Source organism: Myxine glutinosa, chromosome 5 (assembly GCF_964187855.1).
Source record: "Myxine glutinosa chromosome 5, kmMyxGlut1.1, whole genome shotgun sequence".
Lineage (NCBI taxonomy): Eukaryota > Metazoa > Chordata > Myxini > Myxiniformes > Myxinidae > Myxine > Myxine glutinosa.
Genome location: NC_136265.1, coordinates 160,357,746 through 160,383,929, shown reverse-complemented (window position 1 = coordinate 160,383,929; position 26,184 = coordinate 160,357,746). Strand labels below are relative to the sequence as shown.

At 41.7% G+C, this 26,184-nt stretch overlaps 1 protein-coding gene across 2 annotated transcripts in view; it reads right to left on the bottom strand.

Annotated features, from left to right (window-relative positions):
* LOC137426860 (caskin-1) overlaps window positions 1–26,184 on the bottom strand; it is a 313,044-nt gene that overhangs the window by 106,060 nt on the left and 180,800 nt on the right. For both annotated transcript variants that reach the window (XM_068115825.2, XM_078778949.1), the window contains exons 4-7: window positions 25,117–25,262; window positions 24,920–25,015; window positions 17,523–17,653; window positions 230–338 (exon numbers count right to left, since the gene is read on the bottom strand). In XM_068115825.2, the coding sequence (XP_067971926.2) occupies window positions 230–338; window positions 17,523–17,653; window positions 24,920–25,015; window positions 25,117–25,262 (482 nt within the window). The remainder of the gene's footprint in view (window positions 1–229; window positions 339–17,522; window positions 17,654–24,919; window positions 25,016–25,116; window positions 25,263–26,184) is intronic.

Below are 26,184 nucleotides of genomic sequence, written 5' to 3'. Positions count from 1 at the left end.
TCAAGAACCTATGACGATTCCAATGTCCATGACCTATGACAGTCGATGACAATTCATTCGTCCATTACTGTTTAGTAAATGTTCCTCCTTCGTGCAATGATCAACACTAGGAAGCATCAGCATCGCATCAGACAAGTTTTATTCTTATTTTGAAAACAGACTAATCTGAACAGTGAAAGGAAGCAAAGCGATGGAGTCGAGGTAGTTATGACGAGCGAGGAGAGCTCACCTCAATCAGCAGTCTGACGACCTCGGTTTTGCCATACAGAGCAGCTTCGTGTAGAGCCGTCCCGACACGCGTCTGTCGGTTGATGTCGATCCCCGCCAGGATAAGCATACTGCAAGGCGCCGACACGCCACATACCGGCGTCAGTCACGGCCTGGTCCACAATCCCTTTGGTGTCCCTCATCCATTCCCGTTCATCCACGCCTCTCGCCTTTCCGTTCATACAAAAAAAAACGCGATTCCACTCTCGGGTTATTCACACCTCCTCCGAAATACTCCCGCCAGGGAGTAATGCATTTGATCGTGTGTGTGTGTGTGTGGTGTGTGTGGTGTGTGTGGTGTGTGTGGTGTGTGTGGTGTGTGTGTGTGTGTGTGTGTGTGTGTGAACAAGATATCTGGAAAAGTTCTGAACGGATTTGGATGAAAGTTGATGGGATCATTGCGCTTGGGATAAGGAAGAATTGATTAGTTTTTAGTGAAGCTCAGGATATTATTCCGGATCCAGGAATTTTTGGGGGGAATTTTTTTACCATTGGGAGATAGGGCTCATTTTTTTTTTACATTATCTTCTATATTTAACATTGTGATATGAAAATAGTTTTCATATTTGTTGTAAATGTAGTTTCAACTCGTGGTTATGCTTTAGAGCGGTGTATTTTTTTAGCAGCGTCGTCTTCAATGTTCATTTTTTAAAATATATATAATAAAGACATATTCTGTCATTTTAAAACCACCAACGTGTGCATTAGGTTTCCCCGTTTCATAAAATATATCGTTTGATACGTATAATGCTTTAAAACTGTTTTTTTGTTTGTTTGTTTTTTAACCTCAGAAGAGATATCAACATATACCTCAGCGAATGTCAATCGCGGTGTCAGTATTTGATGAACTTATAAAGACTTAGGTGAGTTATAAGTGTGACCAGCATGTGCACGGGATTCTTCCCAGAAGAAAGAGTGGTCGCATTAGCTTGTACGACTTAAAATGAGCGAGTTTTGTTTTGACGTTTGGGCCAGTTTTACATGTTGTATCCCTAAGGAATGAAACGCACGTTCTTTCCTGGCTTACAATTTTATTTGAAGTCACACGTGCCTCAAAATACACTCACTTATAAAGAATTGAACGCTGAATCCGAAAATGTAAGTGAAATTGCCTTGTTTTTTTAAAACATTATCTTCTATATATTCTAAATATATATCTGTGCAGTGTCTGTCTTGTGTTGTCTTGTCTTGTGTTGTCACTGAACTACTCCCTCAAACTTTTGTGAAATCGTACTATTCCAACTTGACCCACGGCGGGAGTATGCGCTCTACTGAGTGGCGTTCTAGTCTTTAGTCTGTCTCAGGCTATTTCACACTTACATTGATGTTCCGTTATGCTGTGGCTTTACTTAGCATCCAAATGTATATCTGCTGTGACTGATATGGGGAAAACACACCATTCCCGATGCTCTGTTTGACCCCAAATGCATTGGAAGCTTTGTCCAGGTAAGACAGGCAAATTCATGAGGCAAAGTGGAGAAGATATCCGAGGCAATCATTAAAACACGTAACATAACACGATGTAGCAAAATCAAACTGAAGAGCAACTTCAGGACATAATTAAACTTCAGAGCAACAGAAGAAGTTCACTGAACAATAATGAAGAAGTTCACTGAACAAACGATACATTTTATGAAACGGGGAAACTTAATACACACCTTTGGTGTACTGTATACACACACACACACACACACACACACACACACACACACACACACACACACACACACACACACACACACACACACACACACACACACACACACACACACACACACACACACACTGTTACGGTTTTCAGAACCGTCACTTGTAAATAATAATCCCTTGTAAATACCTCCCTGTAAATATTCCCATTTGGTAAAGGTCAAAGGTCACACCCTAGTTAGTCCATATTGCAACACGTAGGACACCATAGGAACCTTTCAGTTATTTCATTAGTATGTGTTTCAGGTAAGGCTCTGTTTCCAATAGTTTGACTCTGCGTTGCATTAATCAAATAACATAGGCCCCTTTTCAAATCCCATTCATTTTGCGGCTTGCCTCCCTCCAAATTGTGTTCCCTTGCTTGCCAGTAGCGTTCGCTGCCTGGCTCAAGACGCCATTAACTATGCGGTCAGAGCGGAGAAAAAGGGGGAGGAGTTATCGGAGCGAGGCGTAGCCCTGTTAAGGGCGGAGTCGGTGAGCCCTCGCGACCAACCAGGGCCGAGGCGAGCTCACCGGTGTGTGTGTCCTAAAAGCACGCGGCTTGATACGCGAGCGTGTAATATAAGCGCTCGCGTGGGACTACTTAGAGAGTAGAGTTGAGTCAGAGACACGAGTCGGTTGGAGTTGGAGTCTGCCGAGTCTGAGAGTCTGCCGGGGAGAGTGGCACCATTGAAGTCACGAGGCACGCGTCACGATTCCTCCGATTCCCGGACGAAATTCCTCCCCGATATATGAATCCCCCCGCATGTAAGGTCCGCTCGCGCCGACAATACCCACCACGCTGCCTGCCGGGTTTTGCCGCGGAACCGGAGCGTGGACCGAAGTGGAGCATGGACCGGAGTGGAGCATGAACCGCGGCCAGAGCCACGCTGGCCGATCTGCTTGGACCTCCCTTCTTGCTATTCCCCTTTCGTGTAAGTCTGTTTGTGTTGTCCTGGGCGTGTTAATTAAGACTGTATAAGATTGCCCTGTGTCTGCTGCTTCTTCTTCTTCTTCCCTTGTACATGCCCTTCTTTCGTTTCCTCTTCGGGTTTTGTACGTAATTAATAAATCTCTGTTCTTCCTACCTTTTGGTTTCCTCTCCATCCGATCGCTTTCGTGATTTCCCTAATTGAGTACCTGTGGCACGATATCAGAACCGCTCAGAATCGGGTTAGTCTTCTTGCTAACGGCTCGAATCGCGGACATATTTGTACCAGGTTTTACTTAGTTCCCTTCAACCATTCTTAAGTTATCGTGGTAACGAAAATCTATAACAGACTCTGACCTTTGACCTCTTGATCCCAGAATTGAATCTGTTTATCTTAATATCATCTATATATATATATATATATATCTGTGCAGCGTCTGTGTTGTGTTGTGTTGTGTTGTCTTGTCATTGAACTACTTTCTCAAACTTTTGTGAAATCGTACCAAACTTCTGGTATGCACATATCTCTCCCGTCAGTATGTCCTAAGGGTATTTTTTTTTGAAAAATGTTCCAATTTTTTTGGAATTTTTAAAATCAACTTCAATTGTTTATAAAATGTGATATCACGTATATTACAAATACATTTGTGCAAAATAATTGTTTGAATTATGATTGGTTTAAACCATGACAAAACGGCAACTCGGGTACAGTCATTTATCTATATATCTACACATCTGGGCAGTGTCTGTGTTGTCACTTAACGACTCCCTCAAACTTTTGTTTCCGTGGTTGTGAGGTGTTTTTAATAACGTTGTAGTGGTTTTGAATCACGTGGTGGTGAGGTGTTTTGAATTATGTGGTGGTGAGGTGTTTTTAAATGACATGGTGGTGAGGGGTTTTTAAATCACATGTTGGTGAGGTGTTTTGAATTATGTGGTGGTGATGTGTTTTGAATTACGTGGTGGTGAGGTGTTTTGAATTATGTGGTGGTGAGGTGTTTTGAATTATGTGGTGGTGAGGTTTTGAATTATGTGGTGGTGAGGTGTTTTGAATTATGTGGTGGTGAGGTGTTTTGAATTACGTGGTGGTGAGGTATTTATAATTACGTGGTGGTGAGGTGTTTTTAATTATGTGGTGGTGAGGTGTTTTGAATTACGTGGTGATGAGGTCTTTGGAATTACGTGGTGGTGAGGTGTTTTGAATTACGTGGTGGTGAGGTGTTTTGAATTACTTGGTGGAGAGGTGTTTTTAAATGATGTGGTGGTGAGGTGTTTTTAATTTTGTGGCTGTGAGGTGTTTTTATTACGTGTTTTATGGCTGTGAGGTGTTTTTAATTTTGTGGCTGTGAGGTGTTTTTATTACGTGTTTTATGGCTGAGGTGTTTTTAATTTTGTGGTGGTGAGGTGTTTTTATTACGTGTTTTATGGCTGTGAGGTATTTTTTATTTCGTGGTGGTGAGGTGTTTTTAATTTCGTGGTGGTGAGGTGTTTTGAATTACTTGGTGGTGAGGTGTTTTGAATTACTTGGTGGTGAGGTGTTTTGAATTACGTGGTGGTGAGATGTTTTGAATTATGTGGTGGTGAGGTGTTTTGAATTACTTGGTGGTGAGGTGTTTTGAATTTCGTGGTGGTGAGGTGTTTTTAATTTCGTTGTGGTGAGGTGTTTTGAATTACGTGGTGGTGAGATGTTTTGAATTATGTGGTGGTGAGGTGTTTTGAATTACTTGGTGGTGAGATGTTTTGAATTACGTGGTGGCGAGATGTTTTAAATTACTTGGTGGTGAGGTGTTTTGAATTACTTGGTGGTGAGGTGTTTTGAATTACTTGGTAGTGAGATGTTTTGAATTATATGGTGGTGAGGTGTTTTCAATTTCGTGGTGGTGAGGTGTTTTTAATTTCGTGGTGGTGAGGTGTTTTTATTACGTGTTTCATGGCTGAGGTGTTTTGAATTACTTGGTGGTGAGGTGTTTTGAATTACTTGGTGGTGAGGTGTTTTTAAATTACTTGGTGGTGAGGTGTTTTTAAATGACGTGGTGGTGAGGTGTTTTTAATTTTGTGGTGGTGAGGTGTTTTTATTACGTGTTTATGGCTGTGAGGTGTTTTTATTACGTGTTTATGGCTGTAGGTGTTTTTATTACGTGTTTATGGCTGTGAGGTGTTTTTATTACGTGTTGATGGCTGTGAGGTGTTTTTATTACGTGTTTATGGCTGTGAGGTGTTTTTATTACGTGTTTATGGCTGTGAGGTGTTTTTATTACGTGTTGATGGCTGTGAGGTGTTTTTATTACGTGTTTATGGCTGTGAGGTGTTTTTAAATTACGTGGTGGTGAGGTGTTTTTATTACGTGTTTATCGCTGTGACGTGTTTTAAATTACGTGGTGGTGAGGTGTTTTTATTACGTGTTTATGGCTGTGAGGTGTTTTGAATTACTTGGTGGTGAGGTGTTTTGAATTACTTGGTGGTGAGGTGTTTTGAATTACTTGGTGGTGAGGTGTTTTGAATTACTTGGTGGTGAGGTGTTTTGAAATACGTGGTGGTGAGGTGTTTTGAATTACTTGGTGGTGAGGTGTTTGGAATTACTTGGTGGTGAGGTGTTTTGAATTACTTGGTGGTGAGGTGTTTTGAAATACGTGGTGGTGAGGTGTTTTGAATTACTTGGTGGTGAGGTGTTTTGAATTACTTGGTGGTGAGGTGTTTTGAATTACTTGGTGGTGAGGTGTTTTTAATTATGTGGTGGTGAGGTGTTTTGAATTACTTGGTGGTGAGGTGTTTTGAATTACTTGGTGGTGAGGTGTTTTGAATTACTTGGTGGTGAGGTGTTTTGAATTATGTGGTGGTGAGGTGTTTTAAATTACTTGGTGGTGAGGTGTTTTGAATTACTTGGTGGTGAGGTGTTTTGAATTATGTGGTGGTGAGGTGTTTTGAATTACTTGGTGGTGAGGTGTTTTGAATTACGAGGTGGTGAGGTGTTTTGAATTATGTGGTGGTGAGGTGTTTTAAATTACTTGGTGGTGAGGTGTTTTGAATTACGTGGTGGTGAGGTGTTTTAAATTACGTGGTGGTGAGGTGTTTTGAATTACTTGGTGGTGAGGTGTTTTGAATTACGAGGTGGTGAGGTGTTTTGAATTATGTGGTGGTGAGGTGTTTTAAATTACTTGGTGGTGAGGTGTTTTGAATTACGTGGTGGTGAGGTGTTTTGAATTACGTGGTGGTGAGGTGTTTTGAATTACGTGGTGGCGAGGTGTTTTGAATTACGAGGTGGTGAGGTGTAATCGGCCCAAACTTCCAGTCTGCACCCACCCCTCCCCTATGTATGTGCTGAGAAGTTCTTTCTTGAAAAAAAAACATTCAACCTAAATCTTCAACCTAAATAGCCTATAAAAATGTAATATCACAAACACAACAAATGCATTTGTGCAAAATAATTGTTTGTATTATGATTGGTGTAAACCATGACAACACAGCAACTCAGGTACAGTCATTAGCCTCAGCTAAAATAAGCCCGTTCCTCAGTAACGACGCTTGGTGAGGCGAGCGCAGCGAGCCGAGCCAAGCTAGTTATACATATTTGTACCAAGTTTCATTTAGTTCCCTTCAACCATTCTTAAGTTATAGTGGTAACGAAAATCTATAACAGACTCTGCCCTTTGACCTATTGATGCCAAAATCTAATCAGTTCATCTTTGCATCATAATATACACTTACACCAAGTTTGGTCAAAATTCCATCACTGGTTCACAAGTTAGCTCAGTAACACAATTGTTACCTGACAGGACCTGTGACCTGAGGTTAGAAGTAGGAATTTGCAATTTGTTCAGGGTGCCAGCGATAACTCGCTTACTTTTCGCGAAGGACACCATGTGATCTCTAACGACCACCAACGAATGCTGGCAGACGGGACTCCTGTTTAACGTCCATCTGAGGTTCGGTACACAAATTGATGAATCACCCTGCCTCAAACAACTTAAACCCAGGCCAGACAGCTCAAAGGTGAGTGCGCACACCTCCAGACTATCCTGCCAGCCTTTCGCTGACTAATCAAGTGTCTTTAAATTATTATGGTGAGAGTGAACCGGATAGCAAATACTACCTACCAAACAACACTAATAACAACACCAAAAACAAAAACAAAAAAACGCTTTATGACCCCCTTCACCTCCAGAATACCAAATAAGCAATTACAAAATAATGAGCAAACTCAAAGCAAAGTGTCAACTAAAGTCGTGTTCTATGAGACACTGAACAACTCGAGAGAAAGTATTCACAATTAAAGATCTTATGACAGTCACATTCATGAAAAATCTCCTTTCCATGGGGAATGAAAATTTACCATGGTGAATGAAAATTTACCATGGTGAATGAAAAGTTACAATGGGGAATGAAAATTTACCATGGGGAATGAAAAGTTAAAATGGGGAATGAAAATTTACCATGGGGAATGAAAATTTACCATGGGGAATGAAAATTTACCATGGGGAATGAAAATGTACCATGGGGAATGAAAATGTATCATGGGAAATGAAAATGTACCATGTGGAATGAAAATTTACCATGGTGAATGAAAATTTACCATGGTGAATGAAAATTTACCATGGGGAATGAAAATTTACCATGGGGAATGAAAATTTACCATGGGGAATGAAAATTTACCATGGGGAATGAAAATTTACCATGGGGAATGAAAATTTACCATGGGGAATGAAAATTTACCATGGCGAATGAAAATTTACCATGGCGAATGAAAATTTACCATGGGGAATGAAAATTTACCATGGGGAATGAAAATTTACCATGGTGAATGAAAATGTATCATGGGGAATGAAAATTTACCATGGGGAATGAAAATTTACCATGGTGCACAATCAGGGTCAGATATAACATCTTGCTACTTACTAATGGGGAGAAAAATAAAAGGGGAAAGCTTGACATCTTTCCATAAAATTCAGATTTGATGAACATTCCATTTATAGAGTGTTGCCAATGCAACCTGATAATGATTGACCAAGCAAATTCCGTTTGCTCATTGCATCATTACCAAGGTTGCAGTGTGGCAGTGCCCCTGTAAATGGTGGTATGAAGTCAAATTTGGCCAGGGTACATGCACAAAGATGGCCTGCCCTTTTCTAAAAATAAGTGTGGGATCTTTAGAAGTCGTTGGAAAAAAACAAAAACAGGTTTGTTTGATGGAATTCTCTTTGATACAACACTCTACTCTAATTTAATATTACCTTTCATATCTTATTATAGGAGAGCAAACGTACAGTATTTGGTTTCTATGCGATCAAAACGTCTTCTTCTTCTTCAAATAAAATTAACACCCAAAACAGTCCGTGAACTCTTAATTACGTTTAGACTGCTGAGACCCCTCAGACCTTTGACGACCCTTTAAGTCCCCCAAGACCCTTAAGACCACCAAGACCCCTGAAGACCCAAAATATTCTTAAAGGCCCAAAGGATCCAAAATACCCTGAAGACCCAAATGGCCCCAAAGACCCAAAAGACCCTTAATACCCAAAAGACCCTAATACCCAAAAGCCCCTGAAGACCCAAAACACCCCAAAGACCCAAAATACCCTTAAATGCCCAGAGGATCGAAAAGAACCTGAAGACCCAAAATGGCCCTGAAGACCCAAAAGACCCAAAATATCCCGAAGACCCAAAAGTCCCTAAAGACCCAAAATACCCTAAAGACCACAAAGACCATTAAAAGCCACAAAGACCCATAAGACACTTTATACCCATTAGACCAGGGGGGGTGGGGGGGAGAGGTGATGGTTGGGAGATCTGAGTTTGCGAAAATGAGAAATATGAAATTCAGAGAAGACATGTATGATAGGAGAAAGCAGGCTAGCAAATGTAAGAGCAGTGGCAAGAGGAGGGAAACAAGAGCAAGAATTGCCTTGCAATACACGTCCCCTACCGATGTGATAAGTCCAAAAAGCGCATAAACCGTGAAAATTTGACAAAACGCCATGAAACTCGAACAACTTCTGCAACTTTTCATAATAAAGCCATGTATAAAGTTTCAGTTGAATATTCCAAAGGGTATGGGAAAAATCTGAAAAACCACAGGTGGGACAGACGGATGGGGAGCAAACCTATATTCCCTTCCGGTGAAACCGGTAGGGGACTAATCATTTTGGAAGGAGACAGGTTTAAGGTGAGATAAGGAAACGAGCAAGTAAAGAGAAAGGTTTCGGAGAGAAGGAGGGGTGTTGCAAATCAAAAAATCCATCATATTTACATCCAGAATACTGTAAAGTAGGTCATATTTACTCAAATCAAGAATGTGAATATGAGTCACAGTCATGTGGGAGTTTGATGTCAGGTGACACTCACATCCACCAAAAGGGTCTAAATAGCAAGTGAGTGTGTCGTGAAAACAATGGAGAAACAATTAGGATAAAAATGTAATTGCTAATTCCAGCGCAAAACCAGCAATCTGCATTGGCGGCTAGATAGAAAAATAACATAAGAATAAAATGGTTAGGGTTATCCGCCATAAAGGATCACAAACAAGTGGCTAAATAAACAAATTTCTAGAAAATAAAACAACTATGCATGTAGGTTATAGAATCGAAAACTGCTTGCCCCAATCGCCACCAAATTTTGCATAAGCGCGCAGAGGGTATCACCTGCGAGCCGGTCAGTGGCACAATTAAAAATTGCCCCCTAAACCCCTGCAGGTGAGGGGGACTTGGCCAAGACAAAAGGCAAAGCCTTTGACCTCTTGCTAGTCCAGGTAATGCATGCTATTGCATGCTAGTCCAGGTCAATTCATTGAAAGCATGCATGTATTTAAAGTTGCGTCAAACATTTTATAAAGGGGGGGGGGGGGGGGTTGTTTAGTGGGGAAGCGTGGGCACAAGCAGAATATTTTACAAAAAAAAAGAGAGGGGCCTGTACACGTTCCATTTTGCAAGATATATTTCACCAACACCATCGTAATTTACTCGTCATTTCTAAGTTATGCTCGAGACGCCAGGCACACGACATTTGAATTACGCAAAACAACACGGAGGCAATTTTAATGTTGTAGGCATTTCCACACCAATCAAATCATAATGTTTCAGAGATCGGTGAAGGAACATCAAATGTGATTTACAGCACGCTGTTTGATGAAAAATTTGGATCTTTAATTCTGAGCTGCCCGCGAATAAGTATGCAAAATTTAATGCGCATTCCTATGAGGTTCCCTTTGAGGAATAGGTTTCAAAACATCTCTGATATGCCCGCACCATCTATTGTACTGTGTGATCTGTAGTGTTATGGCAAACGGAACTTGCTGCCAATGTGGTAGTTTCGGATACACCTGTGACATTATTCGCTTTTTCTGCTCGCAATGCCATCCACAAATTTGCCCACAGGTGAAACGCGTGTCTGTCGTGTGGACGCGCATTTGTTTTCCCTCTGCAGAATCATATTATTTGGTCGTCGACCAAACAATCGGACGGATACCATCCTTCACGAAACATGGAGAACTAGATGGTATTCATAGAATACTTACTCTGTGCAGTCAACTTGTTGTGAGCCAACTCTTCTGTTTTTCAACATTTTTTCCCCTTGATCCATTATGGCTGCCAGACCACGTGAGCGATGCCATCATAAATTTATATTCCCTAAGATAATTGTTGCATAGATCACGCTCAATACATTTCAAACTAATCAGACTAAGCGTTGTCTCTCTCGAATTATGAGGTCATAATTATGGCACAAATGACGTCATCGTTAACAACACCTATTCCCCATATGGACTTATTTACAATGAGCCATGTTTCAATTTTTTCCATGCAGCGGTTTTGGAGATATAGAGGTGCAGCATTTTTCGGTTTTTCCAAGATGGCGCCTGTAACACATGACCTATGACGTAATGATTATCATTAAAAGATTCTAAAGGAGGAGGCGCTCCTATGGTGAAAATTTCGTGTCCATCAGACCAACAGTTGCTGAAAAAAAATTAATAATGATCGGATGGATGTGTTGTATTTGTCGAATTATGACATCATAACGGAGGCACCAATGACATCAGCATCAACATATCTTATTCCTCATGGGGAGTAGTTGACAATGAGCCAGGTCTTAATTTTTTCCATGGAGTGGTTTAAGAGATATAGAGGTGCGAAGTTATTTCCAAGATGGCGGTTGTACCACGTGCCCTATGACGTCATAATAATAATGAAAATATTCTACAGGAGGAGGCGCTCCTATGGGGAAAATTTCATGTCAATCGGACCAACGGTTGCCGAGAAAATAAATTATTAAAATGCAGACACGTACGCACAAGAATGCTTAACTCCGCTTTTCGCTTCACGAGCGCAGGGTAAACATCACGACTACAAACTTGATAAGGACAACATAACTACAAACTACGTTTTCAAATCTTCCTCAAGCCAAGATTTCTGTGCAAAACGACATTATTTTAAGATCTTCCAATAACCCGAGGTGGCACTGTTTTTTTTTCCTCTCATAAAAATTGTTCTAATTGCATAGTAAAGGCAAACTCCAGGTATTATTCTCGACAGTCACAATCACATACAGCGTGTGATTGTACACATGGCCTATATGATGAGATGTCAACATTTCAGCATCCATTCCCCAGTGCATAACTCACGGGTATTTCTATTTTTCGCCGCTATTTCAAAACTTAATAGCCTCTCCCACAATACGGACAAATCATGCACCGAGCATGGTGCAGTGAACACGATATTGCTTCAAGTTGAATGCAGTACGACTCAGACGGCAAAATAAACGATAAAGCATCTCAAAATGCAAAGCCCGTCCACGTCCGTTTGTATTCAGATGTCTTCTTCTTCGGAATGCTCAAAATAAGGAAACCATTTAAAAAAAAATCCAAAATGAAAATTGATGATTTTTGTGCAGCCTTGACCTTTGACCTTTGGATCTAATAAAAATAATCGACTCCTACCTTTTGATTGGTGAACTAATTAAGTGACCCGGTATGCAATTTTTTTTAAATTTCAGGTCAATCGGGTAAAAATTGGTGATTTTACACAGCTTTGACCTTTGGATCTAATAAAAATAATCGACTCCTACCTTTTGATTGGTGAACTAATTAAGTGACCGGTATGCTTTTTTTTTTAAATTTCAGGTCAATCGGGTAAAAATTGGTGATTTTACACAGCTTTGACCTTTTGATCTAAAAAAAAACAATCGGCTTGTACCTTTTGATTTGTAAACCAAATCAGCGACCCAATATGCAAATTCTTAAAATTTCAGGCCAATCGGATGAAAATTGCCGATTTTATGTGATGCTGACCTTTGACCTTTTGACCAAATTATTAATTTGCCTTCTCCATATTTTCCTAATGAAGCTTTGTTGAAAATTTTATGATAAAAACTTAAATGGTAAATTTAAATTTCAGGCCAAGTGAATTAAAATTGACGGTTTTATCTGATGCTGACCTTTGACCTTTGGACAAAATTATTAATTTGCCTTCTTCATATTCTCTTGATAAAGCTTTGTTGGAAATTTGATGACAAAACTCAAATGGTAAATTTTAATTTCAGGTCAATTGGATGAAAATTAATGATTTTACACAACTTTGACCTTTGACCTTTTGATCTAAAAAAACAATCGGCTTGTAGCTTTTGATTTGTAAACCAAATCAGTGACCCAATATGCAAATTCTTAAAATTTCAGGCCAATCGGATGAAAAATGACGATTTTATGTGATGCTGACATTTAAACTTTTGACCTTTCGACAAAATTATTAATTTGGCTTCTCCATATTATCAGACTAGAACTTGGTGAAAATTTTATGACAATAGCTCAAATGGTAAAAAAAAGTTACGGCACACACACACACACACACACACACACACACACACACACACACACACACACACACACACACACACACACACACACACACACACACACACACACAGATGTGATCGCAAAACCTCATCTCCTGCTGTGCAGGGGAAGGGCAAATAAATAAAGTCAAATGGCTGGTGAGGTATACGCCCTGTCATTGCATACAAAACACCTGTGCAGAGAGACGAACTGCTCAACAGCTGAGGTTATCACGCTGTCACTGGTATAATGATAACTGTACCGTGGAATGGAAATCTTCAAACGAAATTCAAATATGGAAGCGTTCACTTCATGAGGCTTGCATCAGAGACGGTTCCAATCAGTCCTGCTTCCGCCACGAATGTCAGTGCACCTGTGTTGCATGGAACCTAACTAGGTGCATGCCTTTAATCTTTTACAACCTAGTTTTCAAAAAAAGTGCATCAGTTTCACTGGTGACGCATAAAAGACAGTAGCATGTGCAGAACAGGTTACTACATTTTTCCCATTACCTGTTGTCTATATATCCCTATACAGTATATTTATGGATAGAAAGAATTGAAATGAACGGATACACCTATGGGAATAACATCCCTTTGTTATATGAAAATGAACTGCACCAGAGTACAGACAGCCACATATGTTGACAAGTTACTCTGATTATTTGTCATCCAACCACTGTGTGAATCCGATAATGACTGTCAGGATATAAATACCACCTGAGAAGCATGAAGGTATCAAGGTTCAGCATGGTGAAGATTTATATGAAATATTGTAGGAGGATTGTTTTCAGGAACTGTATCGAAGACTGAGCAGGGGATTTGAAACGCCTGATCTTATAATAATGTGTGGTCAAGATAGGAACAAAAAATCTCCAAAAGTGATGTTATTTGTATATCAGGATGTGTTCAGTGATAGATTAAAAGATATAATACAATCTACCATACAAAACACACACTCAGTTTGTGTGTTTGTTCACATGTCTGGATTGTCTGCCCCACTTCATATACGGACGGGTTTTAAAGGCCAATCTTTTAACACGAATGTGTGTTCACTCTGGTCTATTTTTGAAGATAAAACAAACTCGAAAAACATTTTCCATAAAAGAGTAATTATGTCTCTTCTATTGGAATTGTCGACGAAGGCTTGCAAACCGTACCTCAAGGGCGGTGTACAGAAGCGTTTTTAAAAGTTTTTTTTTAAAAATAGCAATAAATACAAGGTGCAGGGAAATGAAATTCGCTATACGTAATGGGCAACACGCGGAGTAAACAGAGTGTTCATTTACATCCGTAGGATATCTAATAAAGAAGATATAAGCACACCTGACACAAGGCCGAGGCTTCTGTCGTTGGCATGCTCACACGGCTGCACCGTCAAATAAACAGTTCAAACCCATCATTTTTGACGGGCTTTTTACTAGTATGTAATATAATATGATTTCCCTTACAAAGAACATCAATGCAAGAGGAGGCCATTATAGGTACATCAAGCTCGTGCAGTGGTTGCCAACCTATGGCTGTTTGTCCATGCTCCATCCTTTTAAATGCTGAGTGTCAAGCAAGGAAACAGCGACCTCTCAGATCAACGTTCTAACCATTATGTCACCAAGTTTGGTAAATAAGATATAGATTAGCATAATGGGGCTTACAATGGAATAATATAAACATGAGCATTAATAGCTTACAATGGAATAATATAAACATGAGCATTAATAGCTTACAATGGAATAATATAAACATGAGCATTAATAGCTTACAATGGAATAATATAAACATGAGCATTAATAGCTTACAATGGAATAATATAAACATGAGCATTAATAGCTTACAATGGAATAATATAAACATGAGCATTAATAGCTTACAATGGAATAATATAAACATGAGCATTAATAGCTTACAATGGAATAATATAAACATGAGCATTAATAGCTTACAATGGAATAATATAAACATGAGCATTAATAGCTTACAATGGAATAATATAAACATGAGCATTAATAGCTTACAATGGAATAATATAAACATGAGCATTAATAGCTTACAATGGAATAATATAAACATGAGCATTAATAGCTTACAATGGAATAATATAAACATGAGCATTAATAGCTTACAATGGAATAATATAAACATGAGCATTAATAGCTTACAATGGAATAATATAAACATGAGCATTAATAGCTTACAATGGAATAATATAAACATGAGCATTAATAGCTTACAATGGAATAATATAAACATGAGCATTAATAGCTTACAATGGAATAATATAAACATGAGCATTAATAGCTTACAATGGAATAATATAAACATGAGCATTAATAGCTTACAATGGAATAATATAAACATGAGCATTAATAGCTTACAATGGAATAATATAAACATGAGCATTAATAGCTTACAATGGAATAATATAAACATGAGCATTAATAGCTTACAATGGAAAGCTGTTTATAAACTGCCAATGAGAATATGTAACCAAAACAAAAAGTTGAAAACTACATCACACTACAATGGGTGGGATGAATAAAGCTGAACACATGTGCTCTTTACAGCTAGGAATCCAAGTTTGAATTGGTTGGGAACAATGAAGTTTTATATTTCATGATTGTGAGGACAACGGCCCCAAAGTCAACGTACGCCATTTACAATGAAGCATAAATAGAGGTTTGGAGCTGCATTCAGAAAAATATTCGACAATCCTGCTTGATAAAACATATGCCAGCATGACAACAAGATGCAATGTAAATTAAAGGGCCAAAGACAAAATACCAGTACATTATCCAGCTTAGTTGCTGCACTTTTGCATTATCTGGGATAATCTATTGTACAAATAATAAACACCATCTCATTGACATTACTTCTTGTTTGTATACAAAGGCTCATGGAAGAGCTAGAACATAGAACTGGAAATAATAAAACAGTAAGAACACAGTGGAAAGTGGAGAAACATAACAACAATAGGATGGAGGGATACAATAGAGGGACACTTGGAGGAAGAATGTGTGAGGAAGAATGTGTGAGGACGAGAGTGTGAGGAAGAATGTGTGAGGAAATCTGGGGTGAACAAGCAAGATACAAACTCAACACAGCAAGAAGGGGTGGGAGCTAAAAAAAACAACAAAAAAAACAGGAAGGGAAGGTTGAGGATGAAACAGCAATGAAACAAAAAATGGAAACGTGATTGGAAGGAGATGGAAGAAAACTAAACAACTTGGAAAGGAAGGGGAGTTAAAGAGGGTAGAAAAGATCTTGAATATGGATGGGGGAATGACTTGGCATGATGGAGGATGCTTAGTCGGTGGCTGGCTTTGGAGGCCAACTCCAATATGTAGTTTGCTCAAGAGAGATCATGGTCGATTGGTGAGGTCCAAAAGTATGAAGGACTGGACTTCTTCAAGGAGTTTGTCAAAGAAGTAGATGGGAGGGTTACCCAGACGGTTCTTTCGGAGAAGCAAAGTGAGAGTGTGGGATTTGTCGGGGTTGAAAGATATATTCCAAGTATTGGATTAACTCTTGATTCTATCAAGGTCTGCAGTGAAGGAATAGGCTGTTGCCTGCCTATCTGAATGATGAGGGATGATAGAGCAGAGGGTCTGTAGTCATTGGAGAAAAGATAAAGTGGGTTCTGTAGGAATCAAAAAGATGGTTGATGAAGACGAGGAACAAGACACTGCCTTGGGGCACTCCTGCCTCGACAGGGAGAGGAGAGATCCAGTTGAGAGTCGTGTGCTGGCTTTGGGATTGAAGGAAGTCAGCAATCCACGAGGGGAGGTGGACTCGGATTCTGTAGGCTGAGTTTGGAGATCTCTAAGTTTGTGACTCCTGTTAGTATATTCCTTGCAATTGTATAACTAGCGTGGATTGGCTTGGGGAGGAAAATCTCCCACGGAAAACCCCTTGGGGAGGGGGAATATTATAAGTATGAATATTGCTTTGTAATAACATTTAATATTGTGCTATTATCATCAATGTTGTTATTACTTTCGTCATTAAAATCCGCATTGGAAAAACGTCATGATAAGCTATTTTAGAAGGCTATATACCTCAAAACGCAACCCCCTTGGAGGGGTAAAACACCTTGGGGTGGGGGCCACGTGATTGGTTGAATGGAACCCCTCTCAATTCTGATTACAGCGATACATGTTTACAGGTCACAGATCATGTTTTTAGCTTAACTAAAAGCTTAGCTTAACTTAAGGGCACGCCTCTGCTGCTGCTGCAACACCCCCTGTAGGTCAGGGCAGGAATTTTTAGCACTTTATGCCTGATTTCAACCCGTTAATGAGCGCAGATTTTGATGCGGTCAATACACCTGTTATTAGGAAAGATATGACATCAGATATGTTGTTCGGCATCAGACATGAAGCTTGTGGCTAAGTTTAATCCAAATTGGGTGTTTGGTTCAAGCAATAATGACTGAAGTGTTTAGAGTCTGACTCACTGATTGATTGACTAACTAACTTACCTGCGGACACTGCTCGGTCGCACAAGCTCACCGGACTAAAGTCCAGGTGAGCAGAAATAGTAGTTGTTGCTTTCTTGCTGGATGCTCAGCATTTAAAACGACAGAGAATGGACAAACAACTTTAAAGTTGGTAATAATAACACAGGCTCCAATGGGCCAAGTGCATCCTCCTGCATTGAAGTTCATTGAAAGGGAATTCATGTGATTATTATTATTACATATAGATATGCAATTCATTCACCTCCTGTTACAGCAGTTTCCTTCCTGTCAGGTGACAAACATGGTGATGTTACAAGATGTGGGTGAGAATGCCACATGCAGTCAAAGGGATGTACAATCAATGCTCACCGGATAATGTCCACGTGACCATTTTTGGCCGCCAGGTGCAAAGGGCTTGTGCTCGATGGGTTGTTCGAATCGTTGGGCCGTCCTTCCAGCAGCACTGGACACACATTGCTGTTCAAGAGCAGTTTGGCAACCTGTGATGTTAAGACAGCATCTGTGTTGATAGATTCCAACGTTTAGATTTGCAAAGATGCTGATTAATAGTTCCCTTGTGGAAAGTTAACAGAATAATGCATCCGATTGTAAACCTGCACTACATGCCACATACAGGTGTGATAAGGGTGTTTTAACCAGTAGAAACAGTACAGTCGAAGAGTCAAGGGGTCTAAAGGTCTTCAGGAGTGTATGGGTTCTTAAAAGGTGTAAAAGTGTCTTGAGGGGTCTAAAAGGTCTAAAGTATTAAGGGCATGGGTCAATAGGTCTTAAAAGGTCCAAAGGGACTAAAATGGTCTGAAATGTCTAATGGCTCTAAAGGTCTTAAAGGTCGACGGGTCAAGGAGTGTAAAGCGGTCTAAAGGGTGTAAAGGTCGAAAGGGTCTTAGAGGGTATAAAGCGTCTTAAAAGGTCCAAAGGGTCTAAGAAGTATAAAATGGACTGAAGAGATCCAAAAAGGTCAAAGGGGTCTAAAATGTCTAAGAGGTGTGTTGCAATAGTCAATAAGTAATAGATGTAGTCAAGGTTCAATAATAAGAGATCAATAGACGTACTCACGGTCCAAATAATTTCAAATGGTATGAAATTTACAGACATACTCACATGGGCCAGCTGAGGCTTCACCTTGACGAGGGTTCACCGTGCTCTCATGTTTTTCGGTTTTATATACAGTGTATGAATGTATATATATATTGATATCAAGTGAACTGGATGAAAGCTGATGATTCATGTGACCATGATCTTTTGACCTACTGACCTCAAAAACAAAAGGCTTCTAACTTGTCACTACCCCTACCGGTTGGCTAAGTTTTGTGAATATTGGTGTACAAATGTGACCTGTAGGCGATTGACATACAGACAGCATAACAGACCAATCCAACCAATATATTTGCAAGTCTTTGATTTCACAAGTAATAAACAGAATAAGCATATTATTATATATCCTTATATTCGCTGAAACAGATTCCAGACTCCAATATAACATTCCCATCTAAGAAACAGATTCCAGACTCCAATATAACATTCCCATCTAAGAAACAGATTCCAGACTCCAATATAACATTCCCATCTAAGAAACAGATTCCAGACTCCAATATAACATTCCCATCTAAGAAACAGATTCCAGACTCCAATATAACATTCCCATCTAAGAAACAGATTCCAGACTCCAATATAACATTCCCATCTAAGAAACAGATTCCACTTGCCCTTATATTCTCCAAATACCGATACACTAACAGCTGTTTAACAACATTATCATTATTCTTCCACACTGAAGGTTTTATTTGCAGCCAAACCAGAAACATTTCACATGGATTCAGGTGTAGAAAAGGTGCTTTGTGCTGTAAAAACAAATATATATGCAAAATACGATTTAAAACATCTCTTTAGTGGGAACCATGAACCATTAAAATGCCTGTTGTTGTTGTTGTTGTTGTTGTTGTTGTTGTTGTTGTAGTGGGAACCATGAACTTAATTGTCTGTACAGCAAAGAACTAGTCTTGCTGGTGAAGGCTAGTGTTGATATGCGTAGAACAATGGATGAAATCAACAGTACGTTAATTCAGTAGGAAGCAAGAAGTGGGAAGGAATAAGTAAGAATGTTAATTGAGGGAGAATGCTAACCACTGTGGGAAGTAAGAAGCTAACATTTTGGGTGTAAACCCTTCGGCGGAGCAATATTATAATGCTAGCTCCGACGAAGGGTTAACACCCAAAAACGGCAGCTTCTCCTTAGTTCCCATACGATTAGCATTCCTAAATCAACATTCTGTTAATGCCCTTCCCTCCCAAACTCCCCCCTCACCCCTCCCCTTCAAATCTCCCCACCCTCATTGCTTCTCAATTTCCCCCCTCTCACTCCCCCTCCTCAAAGCGTCCTCCCCGCTTCTTCCCCCTTCAAACTCTCACCTCCATCTCCCCCAACCTTCTGCCTCGCTCTTCCCCCTCCTCAAATAACACCTCATTGTGGCTCACCCAATCACCATCAAACCTTTTGTCCGCCCCATCCTTCCCTTTCTCCGAGCTATTCTGAAATCTCTGACACACCTTCAACAGCTCTCCCTACCTCTTCCACCTCTTCCACATCTTACCCTACCCCTCCTCCCCCCTGTTCTGTATCTGATGCTCCCCCTTCCTCTTCATTAACGGTATGGACCTCAAACATCCGGGGCCTTCGTTCAAACTTAACTGATCTCTCCATACAGGTTGCTTCTGTCAAACCAGACGTGATCTGCTTAACAGAAACTTTCCTCCTTTATGATGTCTCTGATTCCATAGTATCTCTCCCGGGCTACTCCCTCCTCCGGTATGATAGACCTGAGCCTCGTCCTGGAGGCGGGGTTGCTATCTTTATCAAAAACTCTCTTCCTCACTCGCCCTGCACTGCACTCTCTCCACCTCACCCCCAGGAATACCTCTGGCTACGGCTTCCCCTTCGCTCCCACCTCTTGTTCATATGTGTGTTGTACCGTCCACCAAACAGTGATGATTCCATCTACATCTCGCTGTCTGATGATATGGACCAGCTTCTATCTACTCATCCCAACTCTCTCTTCCTCATATGTGGTGATTTCAACTGTCATCATGCCAGTTGGCTGGGTGTGGGTACCTCTCTCACCAGCCATGGCTCCTCAGCAAAGGACTTCTGCGACTCACTGGGACTGACACAATCTGTCAATTTCCCGACCCGGATCTCAGTCAACGGAGCATCTTCTCTTCTGGACTTGGTTATAACTAACTTCCCTGAAAATGTCTGCTGCTCTTCTTCTGCTCCGATCGGATCATCTGATCATGTCCTTGTTAAAGTGGACATCTCTCTGACCATCCTCAGGGAGCCTGCTCAGCGTCGACGAGTCTGGCATTTCACTCAGGCCAACTGGCACGGTCTTCAAGCAGCCATCAATCATCTGGACTGGTCTCCCATCTCTACCACCTCTGACATCAACTCATCCTGGGAATTCTTCCAAAGTAAATTGCTCTCTCTCATGCACAGATTTATCCCATCTCGTCGTCAGTTGTCATACCCTTCCTCCCGTCCATGGTACACGGAATCTTGTGGTGAGGCTGTTGCCCAGAAACAACTTGCCTTCGTCTCCTGGAAAGCAAATCCAACGGAAGGAAATCTCATTTCCTTTCACAAAGCCCGAAACAAGTGTGTGTCCACCCTCAGGAGAGCCAGGAAACAATATCTCTCCGTTCTCAAGACCGAACTCTCTTATCTGTCTCCCTCTTCCAAATCCTGGTGGCGTCTGGTCAAATCCGTTTCTGGTGTTTGTTCCCCCTCCATCCCCTCCCTTACCTCAAACGGCTACACAGCTGACTCCGCACGTGAAAAAGCTGAATGCCTCAACTCTGTGTTTGCCTCTAAATCTTGTGTCCCAAACCCATCCCTCTCTGTACCCACCATACCCAGTCGTACCCTGCTGCTCCTGGACTCCGTGTCCTTTCCTCCTGACAAGGTGGAAAAGTTTCTGTCAACCCTCGACTCTGATTCTGCAACTGGACCCGACGGCATCAGCCCACGGGTCCTAAAATCCTGCTCTGCTGCTCTATCTCACCCTCTCTCTGTTCTCTTCACCCTCTCTTTTGCTCAAGGTCAACTGCCATCTGCTTGGAAATCAGCCAACATCACCGCTTTGCACAAAAAAGGTGCAAAAACAGATCCTAGCAACTACAGACCAATCAGCCTTCTCCCAATTATCAGCAAAGTCATGGAATCCATCATTGCTTCGGATATGAAATCTTTCCTCTTCTCCAATGGCTTGATCTCTGATCATCAATTTGGTTTCAGACCAGGTCACTCTACTCTGGACATGCTGCTTCTGCTGTCTCAACAATGGATGGAGGTCCTCAATGCCAAACAGGAAATTAGAGCTGTCTCCCTCGACATATCACGTGCCTTCGACACGGTCTGGCACCCCGCTCTGCTCACCAAACTCTCCTCCTTTGGTATCCATGGAAATCTCCACGCATGGCTGGCGGACTTCCTCTCTAGTCGTCGTCAACGTGTGGCCCTGAATGGGTTTCTCTCATCTCCTCTTCCTGTTCAGGCTGGAGTTCCCCAAGGCAGTGTTCTGGGCCCCGTGCTTTTTCTGGTCTTCATCAATGATCTCTCTGACTCTCTCGAAAATCCTCTCTATCTCTTTGCTGATGACTCCACTCTCTGCCGCTCCATTCCTCTTCCCTCAGATCGGCAGTCTGCTGCCTCCTCACTCTCTGAAGACCTGGACAAAATCACAGACTGGTCAAACAAGTGGAACATGTCTTTCAATCCTGACAAATCTCACACTCTTACTATGTCTCTCCGAAAAGATCGACTGGACAACCCTCCCATCTACTTTCTCAACAATCCTCTCCAAGAAGTTCTGTCGCTCAAGATTTTGGGTCTCACTATCTGCCATGATCTTTCTTGGGAAAACCACATTTCCAAGCTGGCCTCCAAAGCCAGTCGCCGACTGGGCATCCTCCGTCGTGCGAAGTCCTTCCTCGGCACACCTGAGCTCCTCACCACATACAAGACTTTCATCCGCAGCTCAATGGAATACTGTTCTCCCCTATGGGCCGGTGCTCCTGCCTCACACCTAGCTCGGCTTCACGCTGTTGAAACCAAAGCTTTCAGAATTATTGGAATCTCCCGCGATGAAGCTATCTCTGAGGGCCTTTCACTCACTCACCGCAGGCAGGTAGGTGGTCTTTCTGTCTTCTACCGACTCCTCTCCGGCCTTGCACCCCCAGCTCTCTCTGTGCTCTGTCCCCCAAATATTCCTACAGGTCGCACAAGATCTGCCAGCAACCCTCTGATGGTTAAACTGCCGAAATCTCGGCTCTCTGCTCACCTTCACTCTTTCATTCCTCTTTTCTCCCGCCTCTGGAACAAACTCCCTCACTCCCTTCAATCCCACTCCTCCCTCCAGGTCTTTAAAACAGCTGTTCACCACCATCTCTTATCTTCCCCCATCCAAAACCTTGATCTTTTCTACCCCCGCTAATTCACCCCGGATCCACCTTGTTTGAAATTCCAACTTCTTTCCTGGAAGTCCTGGCAGTGTCCATATGTTTTATACCTCTCCCACCGCCCCCTTCCCATGCCCCCCCCCCCCAAAGCCCTCGCCCTCTCTCAGATCTCTCGATGTCTCCATGTCTCTCGGTCCCTGCTCTCAAATGTTGTGTTTGTGTCCTTCCCCCTCTCTCCCCATCTTGTCTACCGCTCCCGATGTTATATGTTTTATGTGTCGGTTTGTCTTTCTGTGTGATTAATGTTCGCTCTTTCACGAGCCTCGATGTTGTATACAAAAAAAAAAAAAAAAAAAAAAAAAAAAAATGCCATCCACTATAAACACCCGCTAACTCTGGTTGCAGCCTGGGGGGAGGGGTGGGTGGGATATTGTGGGGAGTGGGGCAAATGCATTTTGTGTCGTACCTAGTAAACCCCTCTGTCTCCAGCAGGGGTCAGTAAACCACTTGCACTGTGCCACGTGTACATGAGAAAATTGTAAGTCATTTCACCCACTTGCAGGGGGTGGGTGGGATTTTTTTGTGCCCATGACCTGACCCTGGCTACCCCCAGCACATATGCAAAATTTGGAGGATTTTGCAGCACATGTGCAAAATTTGGAGGTCAAGGGGTGTTTTTTTCTATGATTTTCAGACGCACATACACACCCACAGAAAATCGCCCTATTTGATATACATAGTAGGATTGTTAACTGTAGAGCGACTGATTTGTCCTCCAGAAGAAGTATTTTAGAATGAACAAATTGATCCTTATCCTTATGAACACTACTGCAAAGTCACCAAAACATTGTCACTCAAGGTTTTGGGTCTCACTATCTGCCATGATCTTTCCTGGGAAAACCACATTTCCAAGCTGGCCTCCAAAGCCAGTCGCCGACTGGGCATCCTCCGTCGTGCGAAGTCCTTCCTTGGCACACCTGAGCTCCCTCACCACATACAAGGCTTTCATCCGCAGCTCAATGGAATACTGATTTCCCCTCTGGGCCGGTGCTCCTGCCTCACACCTGGCTCGGCTTCACGCTGTTGAAACCAAAGCTTTCAGAATCATTGGAATCTCTCGAGATGAAGCTAACTCCGAGGGCCTTTCACTTACTCACCGCAGGCAGGTAGGTGGTCTTTCTGTCTTCTACCGGCTCCTCTCCGGCCTTGCCCCCCCAGCTCTCTCTGTGCTCTGTCCCACAAATATTCCTACAGGTCGCACAAGATCTGCCAGAAACCCTCTTCTGGTGAAACTGCCAAAATCAAGACTCTCTGCTCACCTTCATTCCTCTTTTATCCTGCCTCTGGAACAAACTCCCTCACTGTCTTCAATCCCACTCCTCCTTCCAGGTCTTTAAAACAACTGTTCACCACCATCTTCTATCTCCCCCCATCCGAAACCTTGATTTTTTTCTACCCCCTTTAATACACCCCAAATCCACCTCTTTCAATCTCCAACTTCTTTCCTGAAATTACTCGTAGTGTTCATTTGCTTTATACCGTGTACCTCTTCCCTCCCCCCAAGTGGCCCTCTGCCTTCCACAGATCTACCGACGCCCCTGTTCTCCACCGTCTCCCGCTCCCTTTATTTATTGTATGTTTTATGGGTCCGTGCATGTTTTCGTGTCTAATGTGTTAGCTCTTACACGAGCCTTGAATCTGTATACCAAAAAAAAGAAGAAAAGAAAAGCAAGGTCAACTGAATTTTGTTAAGGTATAAGACATAGCCTTAAAAATAAATTAATAATAATAAAACCAAAGTGAGGGACTCCAAGAACAACCAATCATCCATTTCATTACCTTCACGGACAGAGTTCAAAATGGCAAAGCAAATTTTCACAAATCAAAGCCATTCCAGCGAGAAGTCTCCAGCAACCATGGATTGAAATTTAAAACACAGAACCTGAACTGTGACCTTGCTGTTGGTGATTTCTCACCACGACATCCAATAAAGCGACCTTTCAGACACAGCAGCTTTGTGCGTCACATGGCGCTTGTCAAATTCCCGACTGTATTAACGATGGATTAAAAAGAAGAGAAAAGAAGATTCTTTGAAACTTAATTTTATAATCCTTGCAGATACCGCAATTTCTGCATTTTTCCAATGTCAACTTTCATATCTACTGCTGCCAGGACAGCTAGCGACGGACTCACCACATTCAAACAGCAATCCATCAAATGTATATATGCCATGGCTACTAAAACCGAAAGCCAAGATCCCAGAGCAACGGTCCAGACCGCTTGACACTCACCCGCATGCGGCCAAACTCACACGCGAGGTCCAAGGGTGTCTTGCTCGCATTGTTCATGATGCATGGGTTGGACTGGTGTTGAAGCAGAATCTCTGACTGAGCACCAAAATACTTCCATGAATAAACACCAAAATATTATATGCTGTATTTGCAAAGGTGCAGGAGGGATGTGAATGCTGTTAAACCGGATAACTGACCGCTTGGAAATGTCCATTTTGTGCAGCGAGGTGGAGAGGGATCTGCCCATCTGCCGATTGCAGGTTGACCGAGGAACCTGAGCGAAGCAGTAGACGTAGGGGGTCTGCCTTGCCTTGCCAGGCAGCATAGTGCAGCGGCCTCAACCCTGCAAGTAAAATAACCAAAATGAAGTGTATACCAAAATGATTGTGTACACTCCTGCATTTGATATTTTTCCTACCTTTGATATTTTTTCATACAAATTTGGTTTCACAATCATACTATTATTTGACAAGTCTGTGTTTGCGTGTGGGTTTGACTTCTATGCGCTCCTGAACCGCTTGCTGGGATGAATCAAAACCTGGTGGGTGCACACATGGTGTGTATGCGAAGGTTTTAGAAGGTAAAACATCAAAAAACTAGATGGTATTCATAGAATACTTACCCTGCGCAGTCTTGAGAAGGACAACCAAGCAAGCCAACCCTTCTGTTTTTTAAGGGTTTTTTTTTTTGATCCAATATGGCTGCCAGACCAGTGACTGATGACCAGTGATTTGACTTTTATCAAACTACATTTCCCATGGGTAGTTGATCAATTCGTTAAAGATTTGCATTGATCGGTTAAGCAGTTTAAGAGGAGAATATTTTCAAAGATTTTGCTTATATCCAATATGGCTGCCAGACCACGTGACATACGATGTCATTTTTATCAACCTTTATTTCGGCTGTGACAGGAAATTTATCCTTCAGTTGTTTGTCTTGACTGTGATGCAGACTATATAGGTAGGCAAACATAGGTTGCAACATGATCTCTTCCCCAAAAAATAATGATGTCATTATTTGACCTCTCCTTCCTCGGAAGCTTGTCCTTGACCCTCATATAGTCATACCTTGACCCTCAGGGGTGGTATACGTAGTGCCCTGTGGTTGTGGTGCTGAGTATGTGGGTGAAACTGGGAGGACCTTAGGTCAACGTATTGCTGAACACCAAAAAGCATTTGAATGTAATTATCCCAGCAGATCTGCTATTGCCAAACACGGCCTTAAGGAAGGCCACACACCTTTATGGGATAGGGTTAATATTTTGG